This window comes from Mycteria americana, chromosome 2, assembly GCF_035582795.1.
Source record: "Mycteria americana isolate JAX WOST 10 ecotype Jacksonville Zoo and Gardens chromosome 2, USCA_MyAme_1.0, whole genome shotgun sequence".
NCBI lineage: Eukaryota > Metazoa > Chordata > Aves > Ciconiiformes > Ciconiidae > Mycteria > Mycteria americana.
Genome location: NC_134366.1, coordinates 75,155,589 through 75,168,227, shown reverse-complemented (window position 1 = coordinate 75,168,227; position 12,639 = coordinate 75,155,589). Strand labels below are relative to the sequence as shown.

The 12,639-nt window shown below is 38.3% G+C and overlaps 1 protein-coding gene across 7 annotated transcripts in view; it reads right to left on the bottom strand.

Moving 5' to 3' along the window:
* Positions 1 to 12,639, bottom strand: part of KIF13A (kinesin family member 13A) — a 119,854-nt gene that overhangs the window by 21,190 nt on the left and 86,025 nt on the right. For 5 of the 7 annotated variants that reach the window (XM_075493771.1, XM_075493766.1, XM_075493768.1 and 2 more), the window contains 10 exons: positions 12,083 to 12,293; positions 7,169 to 7,331; positions 6,373 to 6,513; positions 4,514 to 4,663; positions 3,841 to 4,005; positions 3,017 to 3,190; positions 2,314 to 2,465; positions 2,062 to 2,194; positions 1,792 to 1,938; positions 755 to 793 (listed from right to left, as the gene is read on the bottom strand). In XM_075493771.1, coding sequence (XP_075349886.1) covers positions 755 to 793; positions 1,792 to 1,938; positions 2,062 to 2,194; positions 2,314 to 2,465; positions 3,017 to 3,190; positions 3,841 to 4,005; positions 4,514 to 4,663; positions 6,373 to 6,513; positions 7,169 to 7,331; positions 12,083 to 12,293 — 1,475 coding nt within the window. The remainder of the gene's footprint in view (positions 1 to 754; positions 794 to 1,791; positions 1,939 to 2,061; positions 2,195 to 2,313; positions 2,466 to 3,016; positions 3,191 to 3,840; positions 4,006 to 4,513; positions 4,664 to 6,372; positions 6,514 to 7,168; positions 7,332 to 12,082; positions 12,294 to 12,639) is intronic. The other 2 variants (XM_075493767.1, XM_075493772.1) reach the window with 1 other exon arrangement.

Below are 12,639 nucleotides of genomic sequence, written 5' to 3'. Positions count from 1 at the left end.
TAATACATTATCTTAAGAGATGTCAGCATTCTCACCTAACTGGTTTTACTTCTGTAAAGCTGCCTACTAGAAATAAGACTTCCATGTAGAGATCTGTAATGTGTTTTACTTCTTTAGGCATTTCCTCTTTTGCCCTTCATTGCCTTTTAAATGATTCTTCTGTTATGCTTTCTAAACTGTGACTGTCCTATATTTACTTATCACACAAAAAGCCAGGCTCAAGGTTTGTTTTTGTGTAGATAAAAAAAAAAAAATCGCTTCACTGAAGCTTCTGTATTCCTCACACTCGCATCCTCCCTTCTCTCCCCCACTAGCATTTCAGAAAACTGCACAACTTAAAAGGTTACGATGTTTTCTTTTGAAAACAAACAAACAAAAACCTCTGTACTGTATAATTTGGCTGGGAAAGATGCCTGCAACCGCAGGTGGTTGTTCTTTTCCCTGTGATATTCACTGGAAACTGTTTTCATTCTAAATTAAAGTTTCTAGCTTTTATTCACATAGCAATTCATGTAGCCAGTTAGGAGAGCTTACTTCTGAGTACTAGAGAGGAGAGCACACTGCAAGAGTATAAAGTCACAAGGTAAACTGAAATAGCAGTGTTTTATAGCCCAGGTAGCCTCTTAAATGCACAGCATATATATATTTCAAAGCCGCTTTTGCTTGCTCCAGTATGCTTGTTCATTTGAAAGTTGCTGGCTATTAGCATTAGGTGTGCCCCATGCCACAGGATTGACAGCAACAGCAGCAATACCTGGTAACTATCCATATCACCACCATCATCCTCCTCCTTCTGGTAGGAGAAAATAAATTTTGTAAAACACAAAAGAACATGCATTTCTCTCAAAGAAACTCACAGAAATACTCCAAAACTTGAATACAAACATTTCTGCCACAAATAAACTTTTCAAATGTTAAAATTACAATATTCAAATAACCAAAGTCTTATTAACAGGTAGAAAGATTTTTTTTTCATTATAGACTATAGCATCTCATCCATGATTTGAGTACTAGTGAATATATTTATAAAAAAAACCCTTATCATACAGTGTCAGAAAAAGGACTGAGCAAGCATATCACCAATCTTCACATTTTACAGTTTCATCTGTATTTAAGGCTATAATTACTTGTGGTTCTGAATGCAACCCTTCTGACAAAAGGCACCTTGCTTGCCTGGGTGGCTCATCCCACTTTTTCTTTGCCATCACTGTTAAAAGCATGCTTTATTTCCAATATGAATTTGCCCAGTATCAGTTTGAAGCCATTTATACTTCTTATGAACTTTTTCTCCTAAATTAAATAGCCCCTTCACATTCAGTGATGGCTATTTCTGATTCTGATCAAGTAACAGCTCAGTCCTTTTTGAAAAGATAAACAGTATCTTCACTATAAGACATTTTCTCTATTAATTTTTTTTTTCCTTCTGCTTTTCCCCTCCTCAATTTTCACCATCCTCGTAAGGCAGGGAAACTAATGGAGCTAGGAATCTACTATTAATCACCTCTACACACAAAGGTAAAAACAATTTCCATACTGCCACTGTTTTGTGTATACTCAAATACCATACTTGGCTCTTTATCAGTTATACACTGAGTTATAAGCAAAAAAAGAAGCAGATTTAGCACCATATGCTCACATTATACATATTAGCCTCAACCACATATAAAACTGCAAAATTACATATCATGTATCAGTGTGCTAAGGTCCCTTATGGAACTACGTTGGGCTGGCTCTAGAACAGCAGAACAAAACCAAGAAATAAATCAACGCATGAAAAAGTAACTGTCTTACCTGGTAGCTGTCCAAGCCCCTTTGCAGCTTGGTTGACCTGGCAGTCACACCACCTATAGAGACTGAAAGAATTGCTTCTACCATGAGAGGCAGCGTTCCCGAATGTTGTACAGGTTTCACCGTCACCTGAACTCTGCGAGAATGACCCTGAACAGGTAATTGAGAGATAGAAAGAAAGATAGGGAGGGAGAGAGAAAAACAGAGAGAAACTAAGAATAAAATTAAGAATCAATTTAAGCATGAATAAGACAACATGGAAAAGATACGTACCTGCCTAAGCTGGAAAATCCCCCCTGTGTTTACATCTTTTGCCTGATGGAGTTCAACTGCAGTATATTCTCCCATCTCATTCAATTCTTGTATGGAAATCCACATTTCTATTCTTCGAGTTACTTCATTCCACCTAAAAAGACATCCCCACAAAAACTAATGGTTGCCTCACCAAACTATATTTTGTACACCACAAGTATTAGAAAGCCTTTGGAAAGGTGATGGAAGCATTCATGTGTAATTTATTTGTACCTGTCTCGTAGTGTCCTAGTTTTAGCATGAAGAGAATCAACTTCCCAAACAGAGCTGCCATTGCCAGTACATCTGTGACCCCACACCTCAATAGCAAGAGCTCCTTCTGAAATGAACTCCAAAAACTCCTCTGTGACATTCACCACATAGTCCTGGCAATGAAAAAAACAAATCACATGCAATCAAATGAAATACTTGTATCTCCTCAACTAGTTTGTAAGGACACACCAAACAACTAAGTACCCACATGGTAAAACCATACAGTTTGGACCATAAAGCTCAACTCTGGTCAAGAAAGTTGTGAAACATATCATCTCAGCAATTCCTGCTTCTGCATACTGCATTTCATGTTTTGAAAATTTCCATAAAATGATGTCACAGCTCCAATGATCTTTTTTAAGTTACCGAGCTTACCAAACAAGTATATAATAAGATGTCATTATATAAACTATAGTATCCCCCATGTATTACAGATGACATCTGAATTTAAAAGACCACTAGTTACAAGATTTTTTCATTTTGCTGCATTTTGAAGAGGTGATGAAGTGAAATATTATGGCATTCTAAAGTATAGTCAAAATTCATTAGTCATATGACTTGATTCCTTCCTTCTTCCCCCAGCGAAACAAGGCTCAAATTCTAAATAGCTTATCTCAAACATACCATCCTCCCAGTAACACTGTTTCATAATAAAAGTAGTTACCTTACAGTGAGAGAAGGTCACTGTAAAATGAGCATCCTTGCTCTGAGGTGAAGGCACATCTGGATCTACCACTGGTGCCGCTACTGTTGACTTGCATTGATCCCAAAATGTATATTGACAAAACACAAAGTTGGAGAGATTAGGTGGTAGTCCAGTTGCTTCTTTTATTTTTACCTGAGAAGACAAAACAGATGTTCTCATAAATATGATTGTTTCTTCTTCAACTGTAAATTGTTCAAAAACTAAATATTTAATCCAAAAGTACCAACAGCCAAGAAGAATTTTTAAAGGACACGTTCAATTGTTTTCTAAGGCTTTCCTATTTAAGAAATCTGTATTTTGCATATATGGAAACGCAGATGCAAGCAAAGCAGTTACATGCATCTAAACCAGCCCACCCATGTACATGTTTTCTTTGAGGAAGCTGATAAGCTCAAATGGAGAATGAAGCACTTCATCACAGAAGAAATGAAATCCAGACACCACCCTATAGATACTACATTAGATGATCAAACAAACCGTAGGAGGTAGTTACACAGAAAAATTGTTTCCCTTTCTGCATCTGCCAAGAAGGACAGTCCTTGTAACATCAGTATTTATGATGTAGACCTGCACATACCAGGAACTAATGTGAATTAATTCAGCCACTGGCAACCACAGCCAGTTAGACTGACCTACGTTGAACCGGAACAAGAGAAGTCTCTCTCTTCTCTTCAGAGAATTTTAAGCAAGCAATAGCCTACATAGCTTAGTACTTTACATCAGACCAACTACATAGTTACAAAGGCCTGAAACTGTTAACTTCATCATGTGTTCTCACTCACCCTGCATGAGAGCTTTTTTGCTCTATGAATAATTTCTCCATTGTTATCCATGACTTCCAGACTCCCACTCTCACTGGAGTTCTCAGATGAGTCATCTCCTTCTACTACACGTTCTGGGACAGACCCAGTGACTCGCATTACTTCAACATGCAACCGTCCTGCAACCTAAGGCAAGACAAATACTAAGAACCTGTGCACAAGGGACTTAAAGATATTAAGATGGTAAACATCTAACTCTAGGAGGTGTGCAGAAACAGAACTGAACAGCTCTCAACCACCAAATGAAAAGCAATAATGCCAAAAAAGAAGAGAAAGGAATAAAAAAAAAAAATTATTTGTATGCAGAACTACTGACCTTTTTAATTCACACACAACAGAAAAGACATACAGTGTCATGACTGTACATCAGAACCTTAATATGCTGGGGGTTGCTCAGTTACCTACATTGACAGTCAGAATTTCATTCTACTATTTTAGTAGCCAGGCAATTGTAAACAACTAAATGGAAAACACACACAACAATCTGCAAAACAGTTATTCACTGGGAAACAAGACACTAAGCATCATTTGCTCGTTAAAAAACCCAGTGTACATGAAGCTTCCCAGCACACAGCCACGTTACCCCCACAGGGACACCCAGCACGCCCTGTGTCAGGGCACTCTTTGGCTTTACCTCTCCCTGCTGGCTGATGATGGGCACAGCATACTGCAGCTTCACGTCAGAGAAAAGGCACTCCAAAAACACATTGGCGACGCCGATTAGGTTGTGATTCTCTTGTGCTTCGTAAAAAGGATCGCCTCTTTTGCCAATGAGCTTCCTTATCTGTTTTAAAGATCATAAAAGTTATGTCAAAAACTGTAAGCGTGGGAACACAAAATCAAATAACCACATAGTATAAGATCATGGCATGAAAATTAAGTCACTACCAATCTTTTCTGTTCCTTTCTGGTACACATGTAGAAAGAAACTAGAAGCATATCACAAATCTGAAACAAAATCTTTGAGATGAGACGTTATACAACCCTTTCTTTACTATGGGATATAGTAATACAATGACCTGCATTTTTTTAGTGATGTCAAGACAAAGCAGATTTTACCGTGAGCAAGCACAGCAGCCATTGATATCAAGAAGTTTCACCTTACTTTTCTGCTCTGTTTACACTTTTTAAATGAGAGGACAAATCATTCCCAGGTTGAATAGCTGGTCTGGCTGCTGGGTGCCACTACAAGGGCAAAAGGGGAGATGCAGAATGACTCCCACTTAAGCCTACAAGTGATTCTTATGACTCCCATAGAGCTGAGATCACATCTGCAGCATTTTCTACACAAGTACCCCATACACAGCCACAAAGAATTCATGTAGATTCCTAGCACGATATGCAGTCCTCAATGGACTTGTTAGCTCCTTCCCTTCTCCTCCTCCTTTGTCTTCAACACATGCATTTGACCTATGTGTTTCTATGTAGCACGTAGAACACGTGCATTATGGATGACATAGGTCATGGCAAGGACAATCCTGGTTCAGGCAGACATAATATATTCAAAGGATGTGCTATCAGTTCTTACTAAAGTCAGCAGCAAAATCATCGCTGTCTTATGGGCACAGATGAAGTGCTTGACCTCCCCTGTATTATGATTTTAGAGATTCCCATTGTCCTGTCCAAGGCATGTAACAAAGGCACAACAGCTGTTCAAACACATTTGAGAATGATTCTTCATACAAGTAATTTAGGTGCTCCCTTATCAGCCACAAGACAGCACGATATACTTCCTACGCACTTCCACCTGGATACTTGGAGGACGTCTTCTAGAACACCAAATCTCACATCTATCTCTTGCCAGTAAACAAGCAAGCTTTTGACAAGTCTCACACTTATTTCTCAAGGCTAACCTACCACTTAAATTCTCAGGAAATGCCACTTAGTTTTGATGGAGATACTTATGTAGACTAAGTATCTTCAATTGATTTCTTCACTGCTTTAAGGTTAGGGGATATACAAATGAAATTACAGAATATTTCACATTTTAAGATCAAGTTCTACTCCACTAATGTGTTATGCACCTTGAGTGTATCTAAGCAGCATCCTTGCTAGCTTTGATACTGACTACTTAATAACTGATAATTTAATAATTATCAATTTAGCAATTTAATAATTTTTTTTCTAATGCAGTTTGCTGCTTCCATTCAGAGCTGCTGCCTATCTGCATGGCATCTAGATTATGCCAGGTAAAGAGAGGCTCTTAGTGGTATCATGAGTCACTACCTCAGCACAATTATATCTGACCTCAGCACGCTTATATCTGAGAATACAAGTGAGGATAGGACATAGCTGTGTTTTATTCTGCATGAGAATTTTAAATGTTTAGTGTTAGCTACAGTTTTTCTGGTTTTGTTTGTTTTTTTTTAAAAAACCACAATACTGTACCCTTTCATATATGAAATCATTGCACTTTATCTGTACAACATATTAAAAGCGGTTCAAAGAAAACAAGCTCCACCTCTGACCCCCTTCAGAAAATATATACAATACCTCAGGAATTTTCTCCTTCCATTCTTGATAGAGGTCTCTCATGTCAATCAATTTGTTCTCTAGTTTCTCAATAGTCCACACTTGAGTACCTTTTCCTTTTCTTCTCACTTGAATAGCAGGCTCACTTACTATTGCACCCCTCTAAATCAGAGGAAAAAATAATCACTGCAGGAAAGGTGCATGTAAGTAGTTTAACTCTTCACTCAAACTGCATTCCTAAAAAGGAATAAAATACAGAACATACAGCTTCCCTCTGCATGTCAGCCATACTATCTCTGTCCTCAAACACAACATACCCTATACATCTCTGAGGATCCAGACTTCTTTGTCCTTCTCAGACAACTACCATTCACACAGGAACATTAACACTCTCAATCAAATCACTTATGACAAGCATATTATCCTAATTGCTATCATTACATTTACAGCAGCGCTACAACTAGAAAACCTTTAAGACAAAGAAATTGTAGGCATCTAACAAAAACCGGTAATTTTTGCAAACATAACTAAACGCAGGTTTTACAGCAACAGAACACAAATGTCTGTTCACAAACCACATGCACATATGGTGATCAAACACTTGAAAGAATGGTAAAAAACATACTTAATGCTATGTTCCCATTTTTAGTTACAATTATTCACTTTCTAATATATTAAAGCCAGGTAGCGCCCATATTTTGCCCATGTGTAATCTAACAAAAGTAACATTTTATGGCCTCAAGTTACATGGATGTTATATATGTCTACACAGATTAGTCATAGAACTACCTTTTCCAACATTCTTTGCTGTCATTACCTTTTTGTTGGCACTGAGGTTTTCAGCAGGGATCTGAAGTGTTACTTGATAATCTGTTAGTTTACTCATTTCTTCTGCTAAGAAGTTCGCTTCTCTCACCAGTGTATTTGCCTTTACTATCTGCTCTCGAAGTTTAGCCAGGCTCTGTCGAAACAATTCATCCCTGTGGTGCAGTAGGTAACATGAAAAATACACAGAAACCTATTTCTATTATTGGAAAGCTGCAAATAGAGGTGCTAACAAAGACTTTTCTGAAAGAAGTTGAAGAAGAAATGCTGTATAGCACTATGTCAGCAAACAAGAAACAGTGTCAGACAGTTTTATTGAGGAAAAGCAGTGATCACATATTAAACAAACATATTACTGCTGAGATAAATCTAGCACAGTAATGCCCAAATAAAAGGGCACAGTACTATGGGAGCTGTTACAGTGATGATTTGTTAAAAGCCCTTGGGACATTCCTAATTTTCAAGAAATGAAATAATTGCAGCTGTCTGTCTTTAATCTGGAGTCCTGTTCCACAGAAACTACCAGTCCCAACATGTGAGACTCCATCTAGATAAAACCCGCTTTTCCTCAGATCATGATGTTGGAACCTGCAATTACTGCAGGCCACAGCTTTACATCACAGCTAGGGGCTCTGCAGTCCTATAGACCCCTAGACCTCCCTCCATATATTTAAGCCATCTCAAGTGTACACATTAAATATATATATATATATATATTAAAAATCTTAAGTCCTATATACCCAAAGTACCTCTTAAGTAATAGATGAATGAGCACAGGTTAAAGCTTGTGCACTCTGTAAAGTTAACAGTCTCTGGACAAATTCCAAAAAGGTTTCTAAGGCCTGTCTGAGCAAATCTGTTCTAACGTAACACCTGGCAAACCTGCTATGACACATACTATATCTCCACCTGCAATATTAAGATACACTCTCACCTGGGATTATTGTCTTTAATTTGCCTTTTAAAAGAAGTATCACAATTATCCTCTAAGCAAATGTGAAGTCCCCCTATCTGCCTTTCTTTGTAATCCCAACAGCACTTACTACATCTCATCATCTTCATAAAACTCATGATCAAACTTCAGATATTTCTGTGACCAGCACTCCCCTGTATGACTTTTTTTTTTAGCTCTTCTATGCAAAGTCCTACTGAAATACATTACACTTTGTGCACATACACTTCTAATTTCTTTAAAATACATTACATTACAGACAAGTGTAGGTTGAACAAATAAACTGATGGGCCTTGCTGTGAATACAGGCAAAGTTCACCTATTTGCCTTTATTCAGATAAGCTTAGATGTTTTGTATGTCCTTATAGTACAAACCACAAACAACTGTTAATATGCCTTTCAGTCCCCAACAGAATTCTTCTTGAGCGGCTATCTTTTTTCAAAATATCCCAAAGAACAGCCTGGGTAATTCAAATTGCACTCTGCTGGTTCCCTGATACCATACCAAAGTGGTAAACGATGAGCAGCGTTAGAAGCAGCCCTGAATTTTAGTGCCTTCAACACGCTAAAACATGCAGCTTTGACTCTCTCTCCTACCTGGCCCAAGTTTGCAACAGTGGTGGGTTTTGTCGGATCTTAAAATAGCTGCTACTAGCAGCGGATTTTTAGTTCACTTCCTCCATATCTGCTCCCGGCGGTACACAGAAAATGCCTTTCCCTCTGCCTTTTGCTTCTGTTATCCAGGCCATCAAGATTAAATGAGCAATTCCAGACCATGGGAGTGACACATTCCAGACAGCTATAATTTTGGATTCACCCAGAACATGAAGGCAGAGTCAAGAATTACTCATTAAGTAGTACTTAATACTGAGAGTGCATTACACCTGCAACCACTGCAAGACAGCCCTAGCTTGAGAAACAGAAGGCAGCTTTGATCTGTAAGCGCTGTAAGAGCCATGGGATTCAGCTACAGCCAGTCCCCTCCTTGATCCGGGAAACTGGCACCTGGCAAGCTTTTTGGGGAGGTTCCCACACCAATCTTGTCTTAGCTAGATGCTTGAGAAAGGAATGGTTTAAGACTTTAAGGAGGACTTATGAGTAACTCAACCAATTATTATGGGTAGTTCTCATTACAGTTGTGTTTTTCTGTACATAGCTGTGCCAGCACCCTTCCAGAAACCTAAGCAAAAAAAAAAAATATGTTTCAGATAGGATTTCTTCATTCTTACAACCCACAATGTATGACAAGCTCCACCAGGATATTAACCGAAGCAAATAGCCGCTGAACATGAAATCCTGAAACAATCGTTTAAGCCAAACAAGGGACACTTACATCTGACACTCACAAGGTGTCATTGCAAGTCTCTGGGATTCCTAATGCCTGATACAGAATATGCTGAACTAAACCTCTGGTCCAGTACACCACCACCCCTCCTCAGCCCAACAAATTAAATTTGTTCAAAGTTATGATGGGTTAACTTTATGCCAACAGGTTTTAACACCAGGTCAGGTATCACCTGTCCTTCCATTGTCAGCATAAAGCCAGAATAAACTCTGTGCAATGTGTCCCAGCTGCTCTGACAGATACAACCACATGGCTACATCTGATACCTATCACATTCATTTTGCTGGCTGATGCAGTAGAGCTCAGCTTCATTTGCAAAGGCAACAGAGCAATAGCTAGAACTGCACTAATCAAATCCCATGCAATCCAGACGTTTGGCTCTTTTGCATGTTCTTCACATCCAGTCTTCCCATTTTTTCCTGCATTTCCTGCCCTCTGGCCAGTTGGCTGGTAAACACCCTCTCAGCACCATGTTGCCATGCTTTTACAGCAGAAATCTCTCAAAGATTATTTTCTGGTTTCTTATTTAAGAAGATTCAAATTTTTTGCCCTTTTTTTTCAGAAGCCCAAACCTCTTCTAGAACTATAAATAAATAAAAAGTATACATAAGAGGATGTTCTGGAGGACAGGAAACTGATATTTAGTTCTTCCAGAAACTGCTTATTCAATGGCAATGCCACCAAAACATTATCAGACTCCTTACTGATGGCTACAAAGAGCATTCATTCTCCTCCTTTTTTATAATGCAAAGTACAGTCTTCAAGTAGTTCAACAGTTAGAGTAAAGCATTCACCCATGCAATCCAGAGGCAAAAATGCTTGTACAAAGCATAGCTCCTCCTAAGAAATGTCTAACAACTACTGAGAAGAGAAGGCTGGCAGAATATTAGCCTTGATATCACTCCAGATTCTCATTTTTATGTCATTACATGGTTGTGGTGGTTGGTTAATTTTAAGTTCATCAATTACAATTTTTTCTTCTCAACTCTTAAGGACAGGTAAGAAGATTTTTGCTACTTCCTTTTCCCTTCTGTTGCATCTTTTTAGAGGTCTGGCTTCCCTGGCCAGTAAGCCCAGTTCTCATCGCTGCTACTGAAGTGGGTTATCAATGATTTCTTGATGGCCTTGCTGTGCTCAAAGCAGTTCTGAACAGCAATGATTCCAACTAGCGTGTTTCTCATTTTGCACTCCTTCTGCAGCCCTAAAAGAGCCTGAAAATACCAACCAGGTGTCTGCAATGTTTTACATTCAGTTCCCAATGATTCTGGGTTTAGGTCTTACAGGGGAAAACAATTATTTTTAATTAAAGTTGAAACACAGCACTACTTCTCCCTCTACTTGCCATGGAAAACGTTCTAGTCATCACTGGTCAACAGGTTCCCAGGCCAAACCAGGCAGAAATTACAAAACAAAACCTTGCACAAAAAATAAACCAAGATCTGTTCTGTTCTATTTCTAACACTCTGAATTTGAAAACTGCAACACAATCTTGGCTATCTTGTTTAGACTCCTCTTGTATATGGATTATTTTTTTAAAAAGATGGAGAATAAAGCAAAAATCATCAAAATAGGAAAGAGCACTCAAGCTTACTACATATAGAAAAAAAGGCTGAGTGAATAATGAAGCCTCTGTTTTAAAAGGAAACAGATTAAAAAGAAACTTACAAGAAACCTGTTAGTACATCTAGTCATTCTTCCTGCAGAATTAACCTGATGACAGAATACTCATTTGTATGCTGAAAACTTAAATAATCTCAGCTGCTGCCCCTAGAACTTCTCTCCATGGAGGTGATGTCCTTCTCTCCCTAATGATAGTAAGGGCAAGCTTCTCTCATTGTCAAGATGCAAACACACACATGCTGCTTAAACTCTGCTCACATCTCCCTAGTCCATTTTTTAAACTCCCCCTGCAAATCTTGTGACAATCTTTCACCAAGGCTGCATTCGGGTGCCATGCTATTCCTTTGTAAAGAGGCAAGCCTTTTACTTCTTAAACAGTTCAAACATACTCTATTTGACTATTCTGCAGTTCTCTAGTACACAGCAATCCCCCTCCAAAGCTGGGCTTACTTTTAGAAACACATACATACAACATTTAAGGACTCCCATTTTCTGTATTTCTTATGGTTTTAGATTGCAAAATACCATGCTCTCATTGTATACCCTCAACACACAATACTCCTTAGTGCACCCCTTCGTCCAAGTTGACAAATTTACCTCTGCAGTATCCTTTCCTTTCTTTCCAGAAGTAACTTAAACAATAATTGCTAAACCAAACATTTCAAAAGCATTTTTCTAGTAAAAAAAAAAAAAAAAAACCCACCACCCAAAACCAACAACAAAAACAATAAAAAATGCTATAATGCTGATCAATAAAAGCTAAATTCTTATTTCATTTGTGTGTTAAATCAAACAGGAAGATCTTGCACACACGTTACACATCAGAACCTAGTCCTAAATTAAATGCTAACACTTTGGTGCAGGCAGATCTTGTACTGCATGTCAACTGTACCAAAAACTACTGTAAGTTTCTGACAGATGGTTCAAGCCCCATCTTTCACCCTTTGTAGTTCTTATTAATTCCTTTGTTTTAACTCCAGTATTCTCACCTCTCTTCTGTCCAGAGATTTACTTTCTGCTGTGCAGTCTGAGCAGTGTAGGAGAGTCTGTCGCTACCATGCTGATGCTGCCTTTCTGGAGAGAGCTGCTGCCGCAACAGCTCTAACTCACGTTCATACATCAGACGCTGTTCCTCAAGAGCACTCCGCTTCTCTTCCAAGTACTGTTTCTCCAAGATCTGGACCACATTTTGTACTGGGTCTAAAAAGAAGAAGGAAAAAAAAAAAAGGAGAAAAAAACCCCAGAAAAGTGAGAAAATGCCATTTCAGCAGTACAGAACACTCATCATTTATTTGGTAACAGCAATCAACATATCCCAGAGTCTTTGCAAACACAAAATGGCCATTGCCCCCCAAAACAAAAGCCAGAATAATACATATTGCATTAAATAAATAAATCCAAACAAGAAAAAAAGACGGCATGCAAAGAGGCTAGAAGAATGGTTAAGACCCTCATCTACTGCATACTTCAGTACTGTAAAGTTATAATATGTTCCAGAATCCCAGTAGGAAAAAAAGAATAGATGGAAAAAGGAACAGATTAATAA